This window comes from Gadus morhua, chromosome 17, assembly GCF_902167405.1.
Source record: "Gadus morhua chromosome 17, gadMor3.0, whole genome shotgun sequence".
In the NCBI taxonomy this organism is placed as follows: Eukaryota; Metazoa; Chordata; class Actinopteri; order Gadiformes; family Gadidae; genus Gadus; species Gadus morhua.
Genome location: NC_044064.1, coordinates 10017409 through 10036278, shown reverse-complemented (window position 1 = coordinate 10036278; position 18870 = coordinate 10017409). Strand labels below are relative to the sequence as shown.

The 18870-nt window shown below is 50.1% G+C and overlaps 1 protein-coding gene across 2 annotated transcripts in view; it reads right to left on the bottom strand.

The window, feature by feature from the left end:
• Positions 1–187: 187 nt before the first annotated feature.
• dock11 (dedicator of cytokinesis 11) overlaps positions 188–18870 on the bottom strand; it is a 77003-nt gene continuing 58320 nt past the window's right edge. For both annotated transcript variants that reach the window (XM_030339147.1, XM_030339148.1), the window contains 17 exons: positions 17697–17744; positions 16484–16629; positions 15755–15870; positions 14634–14771; positions 13130–13312; positions 11520–11633; positions 10681–10896; positions 9894–9951; positions 8227–8333; positions 7614–7736; positions 6671–6784; positions 6068–6214; positions 5483–5693; positions 4362–4552; positions 3085–3185; positions 2755–2893; positions 188–1292 (listed from right to left, as the gene is read on the bottom strand). In XM_030339147.1, the coding sequence (XP_030195007.1) occupies positions 1203–1292; positions 2755–2893; positions 3085–3185; positions 4362–4552; positions 5483–5693; positions 6068–6214; positions 6671–6784; positions 7614–7736; positions 8227–8333; positions 9894–9951; positions 10681–10896; positions 11520–11633; positions 13130–13312; positions 14634–14771; positions 15755–15870; positions 16484–16629; positions 17697–17744 (2242 nt within the window). In that variant the 3' untranslated portion in view covers positions 188–1202. The remainder of the gene's footprint in view (positions 1293–2754; positions 2894–3084; positions 3186–4361; positions 4553–5482; positions 5694–6067; positions 6215–6670; positions 6785–7613; positions 7737–8226; positions 8334–9893; positions 9952–10680; positions 10897–11519; positions 11634–13129; positions 13313–14633; positions 14772–15754; positions 15871–16483; positions 16630–17696; positions 17745–18870) is intronic.

The window sequence follows — 18870 nt, the reverse complement described above, 5'->3', positions numbered from 1 at the left end:
GCAGTTATGTATACGCTCATTATACAACAGCTATGAACCAATCAGATCGCTGGATTTAAGCCACCCGTTGTATAATATTTTTTTTTTTCTCCCACATTTTAATTATTATGCACCGTCTAGGCCTACACAACTTTTGTAAAAGGACAATGAACAAATTATATGCCAGCAAAAAATGAATGACAAACCATTATTTTCCAATAATTTCAAAACATTGTTTAGTTAATGTCTTTACAATATGTCTATTTGACGAGCATCTGCACTAGGCATACAATGCATCCGAATGCAAAATTGACAAGTGCATCCATGGTCAGGTGGATGTTAAAAATATAAATACATAGATACCTCATTCACAGAATTTAATTTACATGATGGCAATACATTATGTACAATTGATTACTATCCATTGATTGGCATTGTTTCAGTGTAGCACTTGTGAAATACTGAGTGAGAACTGAGTGAGAATCGATTTCTATAATTAGACCTGCCCGTTCAGAAGGCAGCGGAAAGGCACAGAATTGTAAGCAAACTATCTGTACGTTTACACCTTGGTTTGGGATGCGAGTATGCACCAGCTACTGAGCTACACCATAAGAACAGTTGAGCTGCCTGAAACCCAGCCTACGTTCTCTATACTACTGACTTTGTTGCACTCACATGCTGTGTTTGTTTTTCTTTATAGTTTGCACCGAAGCCCACTGAAAAATGTTCAAACTGACTCATATGAAATATGTCTCTTTCTTTCAAATCTAAAATGTGTTCAAATCAATCATTTTTTTAACATGGCTACTCCCTCCGACGGCTAAACCTGATTGCGAAATCGGTCCCTCATACCACCCTGTCACTGAGTCCTGGGGGCGTCAGCTCTCAGGAACATCCATATGCTCAATACTGCGCTGAGCGCCATAACACCAGCATGTGTCCCGTTGTGGTCCCTTCGTCGAAACTGCCGTCGCTTTGGCCGCATGGCCCAAGCGAAGCGCGCCAGCCTTAGGCGGATGACCCCCACTGCGGACACGTGTCTGCCAGGGGTTTGCCAGGGGGCGGGGTCTGCCAGGGGGCGGAGCCTGTCAGGGGGCGGAGTCTTGAGTCGCAGCGGAAGAGGGCAGAGTGTGTGAGCCAGGACGAAACACAGAGGGGGAGTTGAGAGGAATGGGGGTGGGCGGAGGAGAGGGGGTGGGAGGTGTGTCTGGGTGTGGTGGCGCCTAGCCCAGCTCCGCGCTGGTGGTCCCACTGATGGCACTGAACACGTGGAGGGAGTCCTGCAGCAGCGAGCGCATGTCCTCTGGGTAGATCTGGAGGGGGGGGTGGGGTAGAGGGGTGAGGAGGAACAAGGGGGGAGGATGGGTGAGGAGGGAGGAGGGATGAGGAAGGTTGAGGTGGGAGGAGGGGTGAGGTGGAACAAGGGGGGCAAGATTGGTGAGGTGGGAGGAGGGTCGAGGAAGGGGGAGGATGAGGGGGAAGAAAGGGGTGAGTAGGGTGAAAAATATGCATGAACACACAAGAGTTTAAAGTCTCTTGGAAACATTAGTCACAGAAAGTCCAGTCTAGTTGCAAAGACTGGTTTCCTGGGCTTACATCAATTCCGTACAACATAAAAACATCTGGCCAGTGCTTGAAACAAGATGAGCAAAACAGATGGAAAAGACTTTTAGGCGTCGTAAAGCTTGCGTCGTGCTGCAACGTTGTGATCCATGTCAACTACAACTCAACGGATGGGATGACGATGGACGGGTAGGGGTGTTGATGCGGTGGGCGACTGTTCTACGACATCATGACCCTGTTCCGACCGGCCGTTAAATGAGCCTCAGGGCGATCCCATTTCGGCGGATACTACTGACGTGACCGAGAGGGGGCCCGCGGGACGCCAGACATTAAGGTTATGTTTTTACACAAACACAATCTTGTGTCTCCAGTCGGACCAGGGTCTGCCACGAGGCTCACTTTACCTGGCCGTCCTCAGAGCTGAAGAGCCAGCAGAATAGAGAGAAAGAGAGGTCAGGTGTTAGAGTCAGGGGTTAGATACAGTTGTGTTCAAGGCTGAAAATGTGAAGGCTGCCAATAAAAACACAAAAAGGCAAGAACCTGTGTTGTAACATACTGGAATTGGAAGCATGCGAATGATTTACTGATAAGTGTGGGTGTGTATTGCTGGTCCGTATTGTATTTTACAATGCTCTTTTACATCATCTGTCTTTTATTATCTTCATCACCAGCGTGATGCATTCTGTGGGCTTCTCTCGGGCCACGTACGTACGTATTAAATGAACAACTAGGACCGCTAGGCGTCACAGAAAGGTATTAACCAACCCAAGCGACCGAGCTTTACGAGTGATTCACCGGGACCACGTTATTATTCCTAGACGCAATCATGTGTCTCGGCATAATGACATTTTAAACTCTGAATGATGTTCAGCACATGCGGTAAGGCCTGAACACTGTTTCAGATTAGAGTCACCAGGGCGGGGGGCTGATTGTATGACTTGGAACGTACTACAGCAGCCCCACGATGGGCCAATCGGCACCAAACTCTTTGGAGACCTGCTCTTCATCTGGTGGAGGAATCCATCAATAAAAAAAGGGTCCAAAGGGAATTTGTAAATACAAAAAAGTTGTTCAACATGCTCAAGAAAGTGGTACCTTTGAGCCTTAATGCTCTAATAACATCTGATAACATTCCTTTACCGCAATGTAATCCTCTTAAAGCTCTAATAACCAAGCGCAGGTGGTAGTGTGTGTGTGTAACCTAACCCTCACCTCTTCGTGGATGATGTCAGACAGCTCTTTCACCATGTCCTTGAAGTTGGACTTCAGGCCCTCCTGGTACTCAAACTGGTCCTCCTTGATCAGGCGCTCGTTCATGTCCAGCGCTATGCTGCACGCCTCCACGAAACGCCTGCACGCACGGGCACGCACGCACACCGTACAAACAAACATCAGGAGGGGTGATGGTGCGGGGAGGAGTGGGGAGGGTGGAGGAATGAGGTGGAGGAGGGTGGAGGGGTGAGACGGGTGGAGGGGGTGGAGGGGTGAGGAGATCGGGGGAGGAGGGGAAGGGGAAGGGCTTGAGAAGTGTGGAGGGCGTACCTGAATATGTCCTTCAGCTCCTTGGCCTTCTTGCTGGCAGACTGGTTGGTTCTGCTGTCGTCCAGGAAGGCCCTGGCATAGGCCATGGGGCCGGCGTTCACCTGCGCACAGCAGCAGGAGCGTCAGGATTCAGCCGTACCTCTGCACAGGTGTACACCTTAGGCTGAGAGAGGGTCCTCAACTGTAGCCTTATCTTGGGCTGACGCTACGCAATTCCCAGCCTCTGAGTTTCTATGAGCGCTGTGTGCGCCAGTCAACAGAGGAAGAGGAGGTTCAACGTATGCATTAAGCAGTCAACCTCCACCTATGTAATTAGAAAACATTACATTGCTCCTTTGTCTAAGTTTAAGCAGACTAATTCCCTAATTTGTTTCAAACCCTATAAAAGATAGCTGTGAGAAATGTTTGAAACGTAGTGCAATGGTTTATCTTATCTTTGTCCTTGTGCAATTTTGATAATTACAGATTTCTTTGTGCTGAAGCACATACTCAATGTAATTTGTAAGTGAGAATTAAGAGCTTTTTCTACACATGGTTGATAATTGAGGCCCCTGGTACTCAAACTTCCCTGTTGTGTCCATAAGCAACAAGAAAGTCCCCCCCCCACCCCGCCCCACAACCAGAGAAAGAGGTGAACTCCGAGAACCGGTTTTCAAATATGCAGGCATGCATGTTAAGACACGTAGGTGTGGGATCTCGTTTGCACAGACACACAGATGCCCTTTATCCATCAAACAAGGTGTTAGTATTTCTAAATGCAGTGCTATTAATCAGGTGTTTCAGAGGTTTTTGCTCACCTCCAGTGAGTCGGGTCTGTGTGCATGATTTAGTTTGAATATATAGCATGAGCCCATTAATGTAGCCCAACCCAGGCCATTTTTGCAAATGAATATACATGCCTGGTTCATGCCTTGTTTAATTGAATTGACAACTTAATAAACAGAGCTTTGCAGGGCTTCCGGAGCCCTCACAACGGCCTACATGTTGAGCAGTATAGTCTAGTGGCTAGGGTTTTTCAATGCCCACTTACCTGGAGGCATCCTTGATAGTAAGACGCCCCCTATCTTACTAAGCCCTAAGACAGCTCTTTGATGACACATATTCACTGCTCACAGTTAACAGTGTGTTATTGCAATCATGAAAATAGAAGGATTGATGGATAGATAAAAACAACAAAACCCACGTTCAACTGCTGAATTACAAAAACACGACACAAAAAGATTCCGCCTTCTGATTGGTCGATGGCTATCGACCCAGCGTCGTGATTGGTGGGTCACCTGCACAGAGACGCAGCCCTGCAGGATGAGCTGCAGCTTGATCATGTCCACCTCGGGGCTGGAGCACAGCTTGGTGAGCTCGGCCGTGCGCGCTCGCATCTCGTCGATGGCCACGTCCACCGGCTTCAGCTCCACCTGCCGCTCGGACACCACCTCCACCCGCTTCTTCACGTAGGGGAAGGTGTTGGAGGCTGGGGGACGGGAGGCACGGAGGGACGGAGAGAGGGGAGGGGGACGTACAGGAAGGTAGAGAGAAAAAAACCAGAAAGAAGATCAATGACAGAATAAGAAGGAAAGATAGGAAGAGGGAGTGTGAGGCAGACGGACACTTGAGATTCAGGAGTTAATAATTACATTGGATGTACTTTATTCATTTGATTTTTCAGGTAATGATTGAACTGCAGGTTGTACCGCTAGCTTGGTCATTAAGCCGCTACCTTTCACCCACACACAAACATTGGTTTTCTTTCACTTATTCGTTTTGAGCATCACTTCCGTCAGAATTCGTCATGTTTTCCAATTTGTTATTTTCCGAATTTAGACAAACATATTTCTAGAATTTCTAACTAAAAAATAAACGCTAGAAAATCTAGAATGGACCATGGGAGCTACTGGGACCATGGGAGCCACTGGGACCATGGGAGCCACTGGAACCATGGGAGCTACTGGAACCATGGGAGCCACTGGGAACATGGGGGCCACTGGAACCATGGGTGCCACTGGGACCATGGGGGCCACTGGGACCATGGGGGCCACTGGGACCATGGGAGCCACTGGGACCATGGGAGCTACTGGGACCATGGGAGCTACTGGAACCATGGGAGCCACTGGGACCGTGGGAGCCACTGGGACCGTGGGAGCCACTGGGAACGTGGGGACCACTGGGACCATGGGAGCTACTGGGACCATGGGAGCCACTGGGACCATGGGAGCCACTGGAACCATGGGAGCTACTGGGACCATGGGGGCCACTGGAAACATGGGAGCTACTGGGAACATGGGGGCCACTGGAACCATGGGTGCCACTGGGACCATGGGGGCCACTGGGACCATGGGGGCCACTGGGACCATGGGAGCCACTGGGAACATTGGAGCCACTGGGAACATGGGACCACCCGTACTGGTGAGGACGGTGCGCCTCTTGCACTGCTCCTCCACGCCGCCGTGCTTCTTCCCCGTCAGCGTGTAGGGCGTCTCGAACACGAAGCGGTTGATGTTGTGGCACTTCTCGAACGCCGTCTTCTTCTCCGGCGCCTCCTTCTCCTCGAAGTAGGCCTTGACGAAGGTCACCTGGACGTACGCCAACTTGGGGTCCAGCTCCTTGGGGTTAACCTGGGCACAGAAGGAATCGGGAGGTTTTCCGTGAGGAAAGGCACGTTTTTTTCGGTGACAAGGAATGATTTACCTTGACTTTGAATCAGTCATTAAAGAACGGTCCGTCCAATTTAAATAGATCTGTAAAATCAATGAATAAACGACACAAATTATCGTGTACAATTCCCAGAATGAATTTAACGACAATAAGCCGTTCAAGAAGTAGGAAGTGAGAATTTAAATAAATAAATAAATCCAAACACACCAGATCCGAATTCCCTTTGAACCCTGTTTCCTCATTGAATACACAACAGATGGAAACCAGCACTGCCAAAGCTAGCGTTTCTCTCTTTTGGAAGCAGAATGTGACACCTGCGACCCATCACCGCTACCTTGTTGGAGTCCTGGATGATCTGGACGTTCTCGGCACCAAACTTGTCTCCGTAGAGGGAGAGGAGGCGCTGGGAGATCTCCGACAGGCCCGTGAGCTTGGGCTCCTTGTAGATGTACTCCTTACCGTCCTCCTCCTCAAAGAAACCCTGCATGGGGGGAGACCAGGAGGAGGGGAGGGGGGGAGAGGAGGGGAGGAGGAGGGGGAGGAGGAGGGGAAGAGGAGGGGAAGAGGAGGAGGGGAAGAGGAGGGGAGGAGGGGAATAGGAGGGGAGGAGGAGGGAGAGGAGGAGGGGAGGAGGAGGAGAAGAGGAGGCGAGGAGGGGAGGAGATGGAGGAGAAGGAGTTGGAGGAGAGGAAGATGCAGCAGAAGGAGATGTTGGACAGGAAGGGGGGGAGAGGAAGCCGTAGAATAGAAAGAGGAGAGAAAGATTGATGGAGGAAGGTGGAGGACAGGAAGATTGAGGACAGGAAGAAATAATCTCAGTCATAACATGTATTAAATGAGCCCTTTGGTGTCCGTGCACGTCACTGGAAGGACCAGACCGAGCTGTGGTCATCCTCCAACAACCCTTGACCCTGGCCACACACCCCTGGTCCCTCACCTGTCCGTAGAAGGCCACCCTGAAGTAGGTGCCCAACAGCCTGCGGCCAGACTGCATCACCTCCATGATCTTGTTGTAGGCCCTGGTGAGCGTCTCGTACAGGCGACTGAGTTTCTGCAGAGAGAGAGGCCGAGCGAGGGAGAGAGAATTTGTGTTTACACTTTACTGTATAAACATTTCTTTGATTGTCAAATAAGTGTCTCAGAGGGAGAGTTTATGGTGAGCATGTGGCGGTCGAAGTCCTCGACCCCTTTCCAGTTCAGGGCAGGAGGTCACACTACAGGATGGGGAGGAGAGAGAGAGAGAGAGAGAGAGAGAGAGAGAGAGAGAGAGAGAGAGAGAGAGGGAGAGAGAGAGAGAGAGAGAGAGAGAGAGGGAGAGAGAAAGAGAGAGATATGGAGAGCGAGAGCGAGAGAGATAGAGATAGAGATAGAGATAGAGAGAGAGAGGGAATAGATTGTTCTCTACATCACACGCTTCTGACACTACTAAGTCCTACTTATTGACTCGTCTTCTGCAAGGTTCATGTCCTGACATGAACCTTGGTTGGTCAGCGGCACCCCTTATTAGGAACCCTCTCTACCCTAGCCCAACTGACTCCCAGCGGCCCGCCTCCTCCTCCTCTGTGACCTTTACGGGGCTTTTACTATCACAGAGGAGCATCAAGGGGAGGGGAGAGCCAACTGCCAAGTGTGGCACACACGTAAAGTTGTGTGTGTGTGTGTGTGTGTGCGCGTGCGTGCGTGCGTGTGTATGTGTGTGTGTGTGCATTATTGGGTACTTTCCGCAGCTGTGTTTACGACAAACAACCTTCTCTGAAGATGCTATTTTGCAATGTTGTGAACATCTGAGAGAAGAGAAAAACAGTGTGTGCGTGTGTTTGTGTTTACGTGTTTGTTTTGTGCATGTGTGTGTTACATGTGCTTGAGTGCGTGCGCAGTACCATGAGCTCGTGGCGCCTCTCGTAGACGGGGATGATGAGCTTGGCTACGTGGGTGATGAGCTCGTAGCGCTCCGCCTTCCAGAGGGCCTCCACGCAGGCTTCCAGATGCTCCACCAGCACCTCCTGGAGAGGGAACACCGCCCGGTTACACAGCGATGGCGCCAGCCGGGCTCTGCTAGTCCGCTTGAAACCCTATGCTACGACGCAAGGGCCGCTAGCACGCTCCAGGCAGAGGCTACGCTAAGCTAGTCCACACAAAACACCTGGTATGAGTGCATGCTAAATGTAGTTGCTAAGCCAAACAAAGTGCATAAGGTTAGGTGGAGCCTAACCGTGATGCCTCCTTGACAGAAACAACTAAACTCGTCCAGGCAAAACACCTCAGGAGAACATGTATGATTGCTAAATAAAGAAGCTCAGCAAAGCTTGTTCTGACGAGACGCATTCCGTTGCGCCATGATGCGAAAGCGTCACTCAATGTTCTGGTCACAGGCTCTTCATAAACATTATTATGAACGATGCCATGTCAACCTGCCCTAGATTGATAACCCGGACTAGTCTCTGGGGGCCCCCCCGGACCCTCAGTGGTGGGGCAGGCTGGGGTAGGACCGACCTCGGTGTAGTACACGTCCTGCATGCCCGAGTCCTCCTTCATCGCGGCCTCCTCGTCGATGTTGAACGTCACCTTCTTGAACGGCGCCAGCCCGCTCGGAAACAGCTCTGGGCAATTAAACACATATAGCCAATCAGATAGCGCCTTTATGGCTTTATGGCCAGCAAGCAGACATTGGACATTGACTTGGACACACGTCTGTGCGTTGCTGGGACGGTTAGTGTCAATATTTTTTAGATTTGAAATGGGAGTGCACAGAGCATGGTTACAGTAGCCTGATACCAGACTGACGTATCACCGTGTCCCTCTCCATTTCCGTCTTCAGTCTGACCGTGCCTCCACTCTGACTGATTTCCGTAGCAGATTCTGCGTTTCCCTAACTTAGCAGTAGAGGTTAACATCTTAACCAGCATGTAGTGAGAGTATAGTTCTTAACCACCATGTAGTGAGAGTATAGTTCTTAACCAGCATGTAGTGAGAGTATAGTTCTTAACCAGCATGTAGTGAGAGTATAGTTCTTAACCAGCATGTAGTGAGAGTATAGTTCTTAACCAGCATGTAGTGAGAGTATAGTTCTTAACCAGCATGTAGTGAGAGTATAGTTCTTAACCACCATGTAGTGAGAGTATAGTTCTTAACCACCATGTAGTGAGAGTATAGTTCTTAACCAGCATGTAGTGAGAGTATAGTTCTTAACCACCATGTAGTGAGAGTATAGTTCTTAACCAGCATGTAGTGAGAGTATAGTTCTTAACCAGCATGTAGTGACAGTATAGTTCTTAACCACCATGTAGTGAGAGTATAGTTCTTAACCACCATGTAGTGAGAGTTAGAGACATTTTGTTAAACAAAACAGGGATGAATGCGACATGCTGTTTGTCCTGGGAAAGACCACAACCAACGCAAATTCCCATCACCTGATAAGACAACGATAACAACCCATAATACACGCACCCACACACAAACCTCATCATTCGTTTGCATGTCACTCCGACAAGGAGATTAACACCACGCCTTGGTTTCGGGTATGTGTGTTTGTGTGTGTGTGTGTGTCTGTGTGTGTGCATGCTTGCCTGCACACCCTATTGACCACTTCCTTCTTAATTATATTAGCCTCACATCAGTGTGTGTGTGTTTGTGTGTGTCTACGTGAGTCAGAATCAGTTTCTGACAGTGTGGAAAAAGAATTGAACACACTTCAGAAGTGCACGTGATTGATGTAGAGAATAAGGATGTTCAGGATCATAAGAGGTTATAGAGATAAGATAAGTCTTAATTAATCCTGGAAGGATCATTCAACCATGCAATAACAGCCCCACTACGAGGAAGAAACACACAGATTAGCGCACACTGTTTCCCTAAGAGGTGGTCCTGTGTGTGTGCGTGTGTGCGTGCGTGTGTGTGTTCCTAGGTTTGTTTGTGTGTGTTTCTGTGTGTGTGTTCCTAGGTGTGTGTGTGTGTGTTCCTAGGTTTGTTTGTGTGTGTGTGTGTTCCTAGGTGTGTGTGTGTGTGTTTCTAGGTGTGTGTGTGTGTGTGTGTGTGTGTGTGTGTAGGTTTCTAGGTGTGTGTGTGTAGGTTTCTAGGTGTGTGTGTGTGTGTGTGTGTGTGTGTGTGTGTGTGTGTGTGTGTGTGTGTGTGTGTGTGTGTGTGTGTGTGTGTGCTCTTACTCTTCCTGTGGAGGTACTCTGCCACCAGTGCTGCCACGTGGACGTGACACATGGCCGCCTGCAGGAAAAATTAACAAATCAATCAACAGAAGCACAGCCAGGTCGCTCTTCCGTTTATTGTCCCATGCTCCTCTCAGTAATAAATATCCATTGTTATCATAGCAAATCAGAGGTCAATATAAGAATACAATATAATAGAAAGCAGAGCGAATGTTGGCTCGGATCTGACCCACGGCAGCCCGCCAGCAACAGATGAATCGCCGTTGATTTGAATCAGCATATTTAAAGCACAACCGCCGTCCCTATCGCCTGATCACCAGGCCAGAACGCTCTCCAGGCCAGAACGCTCTCCAGGCCAGAACGCTCTCCAGGCCAGAACGCTCTCCAGGCCAGAACGCTCTCCAGGCCAGAACGCTCTCCAGGCCAGAACGCTCTCCAGGCCAGAACGCTCTCCAGGCCCTAACGCTCTCCAGGCCCTAACGCTCTCCAGGCCCTAACGCTCTCCAGGCCCTAACGCTCTCCAGGCCCTAACGCTCTCCAGGCCCTAACGCTCCCCAGGCCGTAACGCTCTCCAGGCCGTAACGCTCTCCAGGCCGTAACGCTCTCCAGGCCCTAACGCTCTCCAGGCCGTAACGCTCTCCAGGTCGTAACGCTCTCCAGGCCCTAACGCTCTCCAGGCCGTAACGCTCTCCAGGCCGAGGTCAACAGACGGGGGTCAGCGGATGGACGGATGGGGGGGGGGGGGGGTGCAGAAGCCGGGGGGCCGAAGGGCAGGGGGCCGGGGTACCTCGGACAGGTCCCCGTTCTTGAGGTGTGCGCGGGCCATGCTGTCCAGCCAGGTGCGGCGCAGCTCGGGCGTGCTGGCGTAGGAGCGGGCCAGGCTGTACTGCAGGTCCAGCAGCATCTCGGGGTCGCGCTCGTGCTCCCGCATCTGGGCCGTGGCCATCAGCACCGTGCGGATGCGCTTGGTCAGGCTCTTCACCTCCGCCGGGAACGCCGTCGCCTGGAGGCCACACGCGCACGCACGCGCACCCACACACGCGCGCACACACGCACACACAAACACACGCACACACGCACGCAGACACACGCGGGCAAACACACAAACACACACACATAAACACACAAACACACACACACGTAAACACACACAAACACACACACACGTAAACACACACACATACACACGTAAACACACTCAAACACACGTATACACAAACAAACACACGTATACACACACACACACACACAAGCATGTAAGCGACGAGTTCATGCAATTTCGAGAGGCGCGCTGACGCATAGACGCCGACACGTGCCCCTGCATGTATGCTCAGGGTGTACCAAAAAACACCCTGAGCCCTGAACACCGTGGGCACCAAAAAAAACTGATAACAGACAACACACCAAGATGTGTGTCAAGTGCATACGCACACAGTGATGATCTATTACTAAGAGAGAAAAAGGCAGACCGACGAAAGGGATCTTATAAGAAGGAGAAAGAGAGAGAGAGAGAGAGAGAGAGAGAGAGAGAGAGAGAGAGAGAGAGAGAGAGAGAGAGAGAGAGAGAGAGAGAGAGAGAGAGAGAGAGAGAGAGAGAGAGAGAGAGAGAGATGGTTCTGGCTCTACCTTCATGACCTTGTCGCTGTTGGCAAAGTTGTTGATGATGGACAGGGACTCCTGGAAGCGGGAGCTACCGGTGAGCGCTACGTCAGAGATGAGCTGGCTCACTGCTATGATGATCTGAGCCCAGGGGAGGAGGGGGGGAAGGGGGGGAGAGTGGAGGAGCAAGAGAGAGGGGAGGAGGAGCAGCAGGAGGAGGGGGGGGAGGGGAGGACGCAGAGGGAGTGGTGAGGAGGTGAGGGAGAAGGAGGGGGGAGGAGAAAGGAGGAGGAAGAGGAGGAGGGGGAGAGAAGAAGAGTGGAGAGACCGAGAGGAGGAGAAGGAGATGAGAGGAGGTTAGGGGGAAGGAAGGAGAGCAGGAGAGGCAGGAGAATGGGGTTGGAAAGGGTGGTTGGCGGCGGTAGAAAGACAAAAAAGCAGAGAGGAAAATCACAAAACAGCTACTACATGTTAGTTCAACCCCCCACTGTGTGTGTGTGTATGTACGTGTGTGTGTGTGTGTGTGTGTGTGTGTGTGTGTGTACGCCCCCCCTCACTTCGACCTCCTAGCGGCGGCCAGCGTCACAGTCTCTGCCCCTAGCTACACGGGCATGGTTCCAGAAAGACCTCCTCCTACTGTTGTCCTCACCTGGTGTGAGGTATGGCCCGGATTCAGAGAGCTCTTCAGTGAGCTCCTTCTTGAGTAACAGCCTCTCTGACTAAGCGCCTGTTGCCGACCTTTCACTCAGTTCGACGACTCACGTGCTACCGTGCCATCGCCTGTCTGACTACCGTAACAATAACAGAGCCTGTCTGTCAAACCGCCAGCCCATCACTGAACCATGCCGGTTCCCAATCTGCCTGCCCCATCTTGTCCCTGCCTCACCAGTCATTATCAAATATTTGTGTCGTCAGTAAATTCTTTTTTGATTTTCATTCTGTGTGAGTGCTCTCTTCGCTGTGGATTTGGGTCCACTATCGTAACAGTGTTTGTGGGTGTGTGCCTGTGTGTGTGTGTGTGTGTGTGTGTGTGTGTGTGTGTGTGTGTGTGTGTGTGTGTGTGTGTGTGTGTGTATGTGGTTGTGTGTGTGTGTGTGTGTGTGTGGGGCGGAGGGCTGTGTGAAAGATGTGAGAGAGAGAGAGGAAGGATGTTCTTTCTCAAGAGAACAAGTGAGTAACTAGCAGCCCAAGAGTGCTCCAGCCAAATGGGAACATTAACTGATCATCTGATCTGATAATACAAACATGGTTTTCCAGTAACACAGTTGAGAAACAAGAAATTACGCGAAAAGAGTCCCTTGTTCCCATAGGCGGTGGAACTGCTCACAAATACAGCCATCCCACTCAGGGTACAATATAGATCGATAGGCACAACTTTATTCATACCCCAGAGGGGAAATTCCTTTGATACAGGACAGCAGCCTTGGAAGACACAGGATACAATACAAATCAATAAAAGTACTACTAGTGCTAAGAAATACAAAAATAGATGCTTGAGTAATGACAAACAGAGCAAACAGGTGTGTGTGTGTGTGTGTGCGTGTGCGCTCCTGTGTGTGCGACGTGCGTGCACGTATGCGTGTGAGCGCATGCGTTCCGAGTGCGTGCGCCCGTGCACGTGTGCGCGTGAGCGTTACCTGCAGGTGCGTGCGCAGGAAGGTCTTGCGCTTGGTGAACTCGTAGTTGTTCCTCATGAGCAGGTAGAGCAGGCCGGCGGCCTCGGCCCGCAGCGAGGCCAGCCGCGACACGCAGCAGGTCAGCGCCTCGCAGCACAGGGCCGCACACAGGGTCACCCGGCCCTTGAACAGCACCACCGGGAACTGGGGGGGGAGGAGATGAGGAAGGGGGGAGAGGAGAGGCGGGGGGGGGGGGGGGGGGGGGGGGGGGGGGAGAGAAGATAGGGTGTGAGGGAGGGAGGGGGGGAGGAGTGGGAGATGAAGGGAGGGGGGTCGAAGAGAGGGTGCCAGGGAGGGTGGGCAGATGACGGTGGGGGGAGGGGAGGGGGGAGAGAGAGGGGGAGAGAGAGGGGGAGAGAGAGGGGGAACGAGAGAAGGGAGGGAAGAAGCGAGAGATGGAGATTGAGAGAGAGGGCACTGTTGAATGGGACAGTATTGATAAAACAAGGGCATGGGTACATTGCAGTTTACCAAGGGCCTAGCACAGCCTGTAAAGCCGTAGTCAAGTTACACAGGACGCTCAAGACACTTAAACCCTGTTCTGTTGACTCAGGAGGGACAGTTCAACTTGAATCGGACACTTCAAGGCAAACTCTGGTAATCCCAAATGTTTGTTATGTCGATGTTATCACCGACTCTTACACACACTGACAGACACACTGACACACTGACACACACACACACACACACACACACACACACACACACACACACACACACACACCCTTACATACACACAAGCACACAAAAACATCCACACTTAGTTAGTTTGTTAGTCCAATAAGAAAATACTCAGTTTAACTAATTTGTATATCTAGGACAGGGATGGGCAACTTTCATGATAAACAGGGCCACATTTTTCATCATAACCATCGGAGGGCCACATGACTGCACACTTCAACTAAACGTGAGCTGAGAGAAGCTACACAATTTTGAATTTGGTAGATATGATTTCCTGTATTCTGGTGCATTTTGGGGATGGCCACTACCTAAAAAATCATCCAGAATCATAACCTATGTACGGTATGTTAATTGAACCAACATACATTCATTTCATGTTTTCCATGCTCAAACAGCCACATGAATGGTCAGTATTTGTATCAGTGCAAAGGGCTCACGTACATCATCATTCAATGAAGTCAAAAAAAATGAAAAACAGTGGCCCAACATTAAGTGCAACAACTCAATGAACTCAAACCCAACAAGCAGCTGTAGTAGTTGTAGTGGCGACTTAAGTGGATATCTTTAATGACTGATATCGCTTCTAAGCAAACTAGATGCATGGGTTTGCCTTCGAATTCTATGAATTCTTCTCATCTTTCTTGACCGAGTTTTCTGTAACTCGATCAATTATTATTATTCTTTTTTTAATTTTTTTATTTTTTTTATTATGTGCGGGCCTGACTGAGTGAGGATGAGGGCCGCACTGAGTGAGGATGCGTGCGTGTGTGTGTGTTCCATCCACCTTGTTGATGAAGGCCCGCAGCGCCGCAAAGACGTGTCTGAGGGCTGCTTCTGATTGGCCAACCTTCAGGAAGGTCAGGTAGACGTCAAACACCTTCTTCATCAGCACGTTGTGGCCGTCGTTGTCCAGCAACTTGTTCTGACGATCCCCCCCCCCCCACACACACACACACACACACACACACACACACACACACACACACCAAATATGTTACCTATTTTCACTGTGTAATGTAATATAGGTTGAAGATGCATATATGACATATTTGTTTGTTTGTTTGTTTGTGTTTGTGTGTGTGTGTGTGTGTGTGTGTGTATGTGTGTGTGTGTGTGTGTGTGTGTGTGTGTGTGTGTGTGTGTGTGTGTGTGTGTGTGAGAGGGTGAACGAGATGTTTATGACATCATATCACTGCTAGACACATACAACTAACCCATCGGTGCACACAAATCATTATGCGATCAGTTTTGTATTTATGACTCACATAGCACGACTGTCGTCATCAATGCAAGCTGTGCTTTTGTTTGTTTTTCACAACTCTTGGTGAAATGTGAGCTTGCATCTGACCCAAGCATTTGAAGATGTGTTTGGACTTGCCCGGCGGCAACCCATGGCGGCCACATGGTTACCGCTCTCAACTTAATTATGCACTCATTTCGGAGAAGTTCTCAACCATCGGGTTGTTCAAACCGATGAGTTTAGTCTCCGATTTCTTTTTTAGCCCTAGAACAATGTCGACACTAAGGGGAACTCCCAGCTAGCTACGGGTATGCATACATGTGTAGTGGAGGAAGAGGAGGAGGAAGGAGGTGGATGGGGACGAGGACGTTGACCAGCACAGTAACAGAGAGACGAAGCCACACAGAAACTATGTGAACACAGTACAGGTTGGAATTCAATATCAAAGGGCTGGTGTGCAATACGAGACCTGGTGGAACTGGAACTGCCAACCTCCACAGCAGGGTTAAGAGAGAGAGAGAGAGAGAGAGAGAGAGAGAGAGAGAGAGAGAGAGAGAGAGAGAGAGTGTTTGTGTGTGTGTGTGTGTGTGTGTGTGTGTGTGTGTGTGTGTGTGTGTGTGTGTGTGTGTGTGTGTGTGTGTGTGTGTGTGTGTGTGTGTGTGTACCTTAAAGCACTGTGTGAAGAGCGAGAGAACATCCAGGACGGTGAGACACACCTCAGTAGAAATGTTCCCCTCCAGCACAGCCTGGTGGTGGACCTCTGCCTCAGACAGACCATTGCCTGCACACACACACACACACAGTCATACATACACACAAAGTGATACACACACACAGTCATACATACACACACAGTGATACACACACACACACACACACACACACACACACACACACACACATACATACATACACACACAGTGATACACACACACACACACACACACACACACACACACACAGTGATACACACACACACACACACACACACAGTCATACATACCCACACAGTCATACATACCCACAGTGATACACACACACACACACACACACACACACAGTCATACATACACACACAGTGATACACACACACACACACACACACACACAGTAATACACACACAGTCATACATACCCACACAGTGACACACACACACACACACACACACACACACACACACACACACACACACACACACACACACACACACACACACACACAAACAAACACATATATAAAAGTGATATATATTGACTTGGGAAGATGGGGGCGTTGAGGGTCAGAAACAGCCAACCCACACACAGACACACAGACACACGGACACACGGACACACGGACACACGGACAAACGGACACACGGACACACACCCGCGCTCACACACTCCTGAGGTACCTATGTTGAGTGTGAGGGAGGTGTCCATGGTGCCAAACTGCTGGATCTTGGTGTGCACCAGGCTGGCCCGGTTAAAACGCATGGCAGGCATGGTCTGGGACTTCCTGTCGGTGGAGAACAGCCTGGAGGCCCACGCATCCTGGACCCTGCATGAGCCCGGAGCAGAACAGACCGGAGTCAACCACAACACTGGGACACCAAAGCCCACAGAATGACGCACGGCAGGCACAAGAAGACTTGGTTGAGTATGTCTGCTGACCCTGACAGATTCAGTGAATCAGGGGAAATTGTATGTTTGTTTGAAATAGGCCCTTAGTCTCCTCAAACGGATGATAAAAACCATACGCTGATGGGATAAAACAATAGCCAAGATGTATCTATGACATATATGTGTGTGTTTTTGTGTGTGTGTGTGTGTGTGTGTGTGTGTGTGTGTGTGAGTGTGAACGAGATGTTTATGTGTATGATGCCATATCACTATGAGAATCATGTGCAAAAAAGACACATACAACAAACACATCAGTGCACACAAATCATTATGCGATCAGTTTTGTATTTATTACTCACATAGCACGACTGTCGTCGTCAATGCAAGCTGTGCTTTTGTTTGTTTTTTTCACAGCTCTTGGTTAAATGTGAGCTTGCATCAGGTCACCCAAGCACTTGAAGATGTGTTGGCAGCCACAAGGTTACCGCTCTCAAATTAATTATGAATGCACTCATTTCGGAGAAGTTGTCAACCGCCGGTTTGTTCATACCGATGAGTTTGATGAGCCATCCTGTGCTAAACCATAAACATCCCTCCAACCCCTCCCTTAAACACACAGAAATAAACTGTGTGTTACTCATCCTCCAAGAGGATGAGTAAATCTTTATAAACTGACATTTTCTCTCCGGAGAGTCAAGACATGTCTTCCTTTTTCATTTAGCCACTGCACTGTGAAATGCATGCAGTGTTTACTTAGCGGGTGTGTTCGAGTTGGTGCCCTACCATGACTGTGTAGCCCCAAAAACAAATATGCAGTTGCAAACCCTCTGCCTCGACATATACTCCCACAGACCCCCGCCCCAGACTCTCCCAGGGTGGGTCCACCCAGACCACACCCCACCCAGGGCATCGACTCCCCCATGTGTCGAACCCCCAGGCACATTGCACACTCATGGAGGCCAGGACAGCAGCTAGACCCTCTGTGGTCCATCCTGGAGGCCTCACCTGCCGATGGATCTCTTCCCGATGTAGCGGAACTGGGCAAGGCATGTCCTGCAGGGAGAGGGGAGAGGAGAGAGGAGAGAGGGGAGAGGGGAAAGATGAGAGGGGAGAGGGGAGAGGAGAGAGGAGAGAGGGGAGAGGGGAGAGGGGAGAGGGGAGAGGAGAGGAGAGAGGGGAGAGGGGAGAGGAGAGAGAGGAGAGGGGAGAGGTGGGAGTGGAGAGGGGAGAGAGGAGAGGGGAGAGGGTAGAGGGGAGAGGAGAGAGAGGAGAGGGGAGAAAGGGGAGGTGGGAGTGGAGAGGGGAGAGAGGAGAGGGGAGAGAGGAGAGGAGAGAGGGGAGAGGGTAGAGGGGAGAGGGTAGAGGGGAGAGGAGAGAGAGGGGAGGGGAGAGGTGGGAGTGGAGAGGGGAGAGAGGAGAGGGGAGAGGAGAGAGAGGAGAGGGGAGAGGTGGGAGTGGAGAGGGGAGAGAGGAGAGGGGAGAGAGATCAGCCGCCGATAAAAAATGCATGACTGAATCTATCTTACAAATAGCTTAAGGGATTTGTTTGCCAATCCACAGATTGTCTGTGATCATGACAAATTGCTTCAGTTTGAAGGCTTCCACCAGTAGCCATTTATCTAGCTTGTTTTTCACACGCGAAGTTCAGGGTTTACATTTGTACATGAGCATTGGATCAACAGTTATGTGGCCGGACAGTGCACTCCTTCAGAACTTGTTTGTGCTGATACCGTGCATGACTCTGGGTCACTGACTCTGTTTACAACACCGTAGCGCCTGTTATGACCTGGCTCGCACTGTATTTGCATCTGTTTTGCATCCGCGCTGCAGACTAGCAGCTATTAAATCATTATGCAACTTAAGATCAACAGAGATTAATTTACTACAGATAAAGATGAATTGCACTGCTGCCTTCATGAGCCATGGTGGTCCCAGTACAGGTGGCAAATCTAATATTACCAGTTGGCTACAGGGTTAAATACACAGTACGCAGTTTGGTGAACATGTTTAACTTCTGTCATGTTGTTATATTCCCAACTATGTAAATGATTAGAGGGTTGGAATAAACTGGTTGGACATTGACGTTCCATTCTCGTTAACCCCTCGCCACCTTTACTGCTACGCATGCTGCCACCGCTCCACTGCCTTTACAACTTCGAACTCTGTGAAGTGCTCTTAC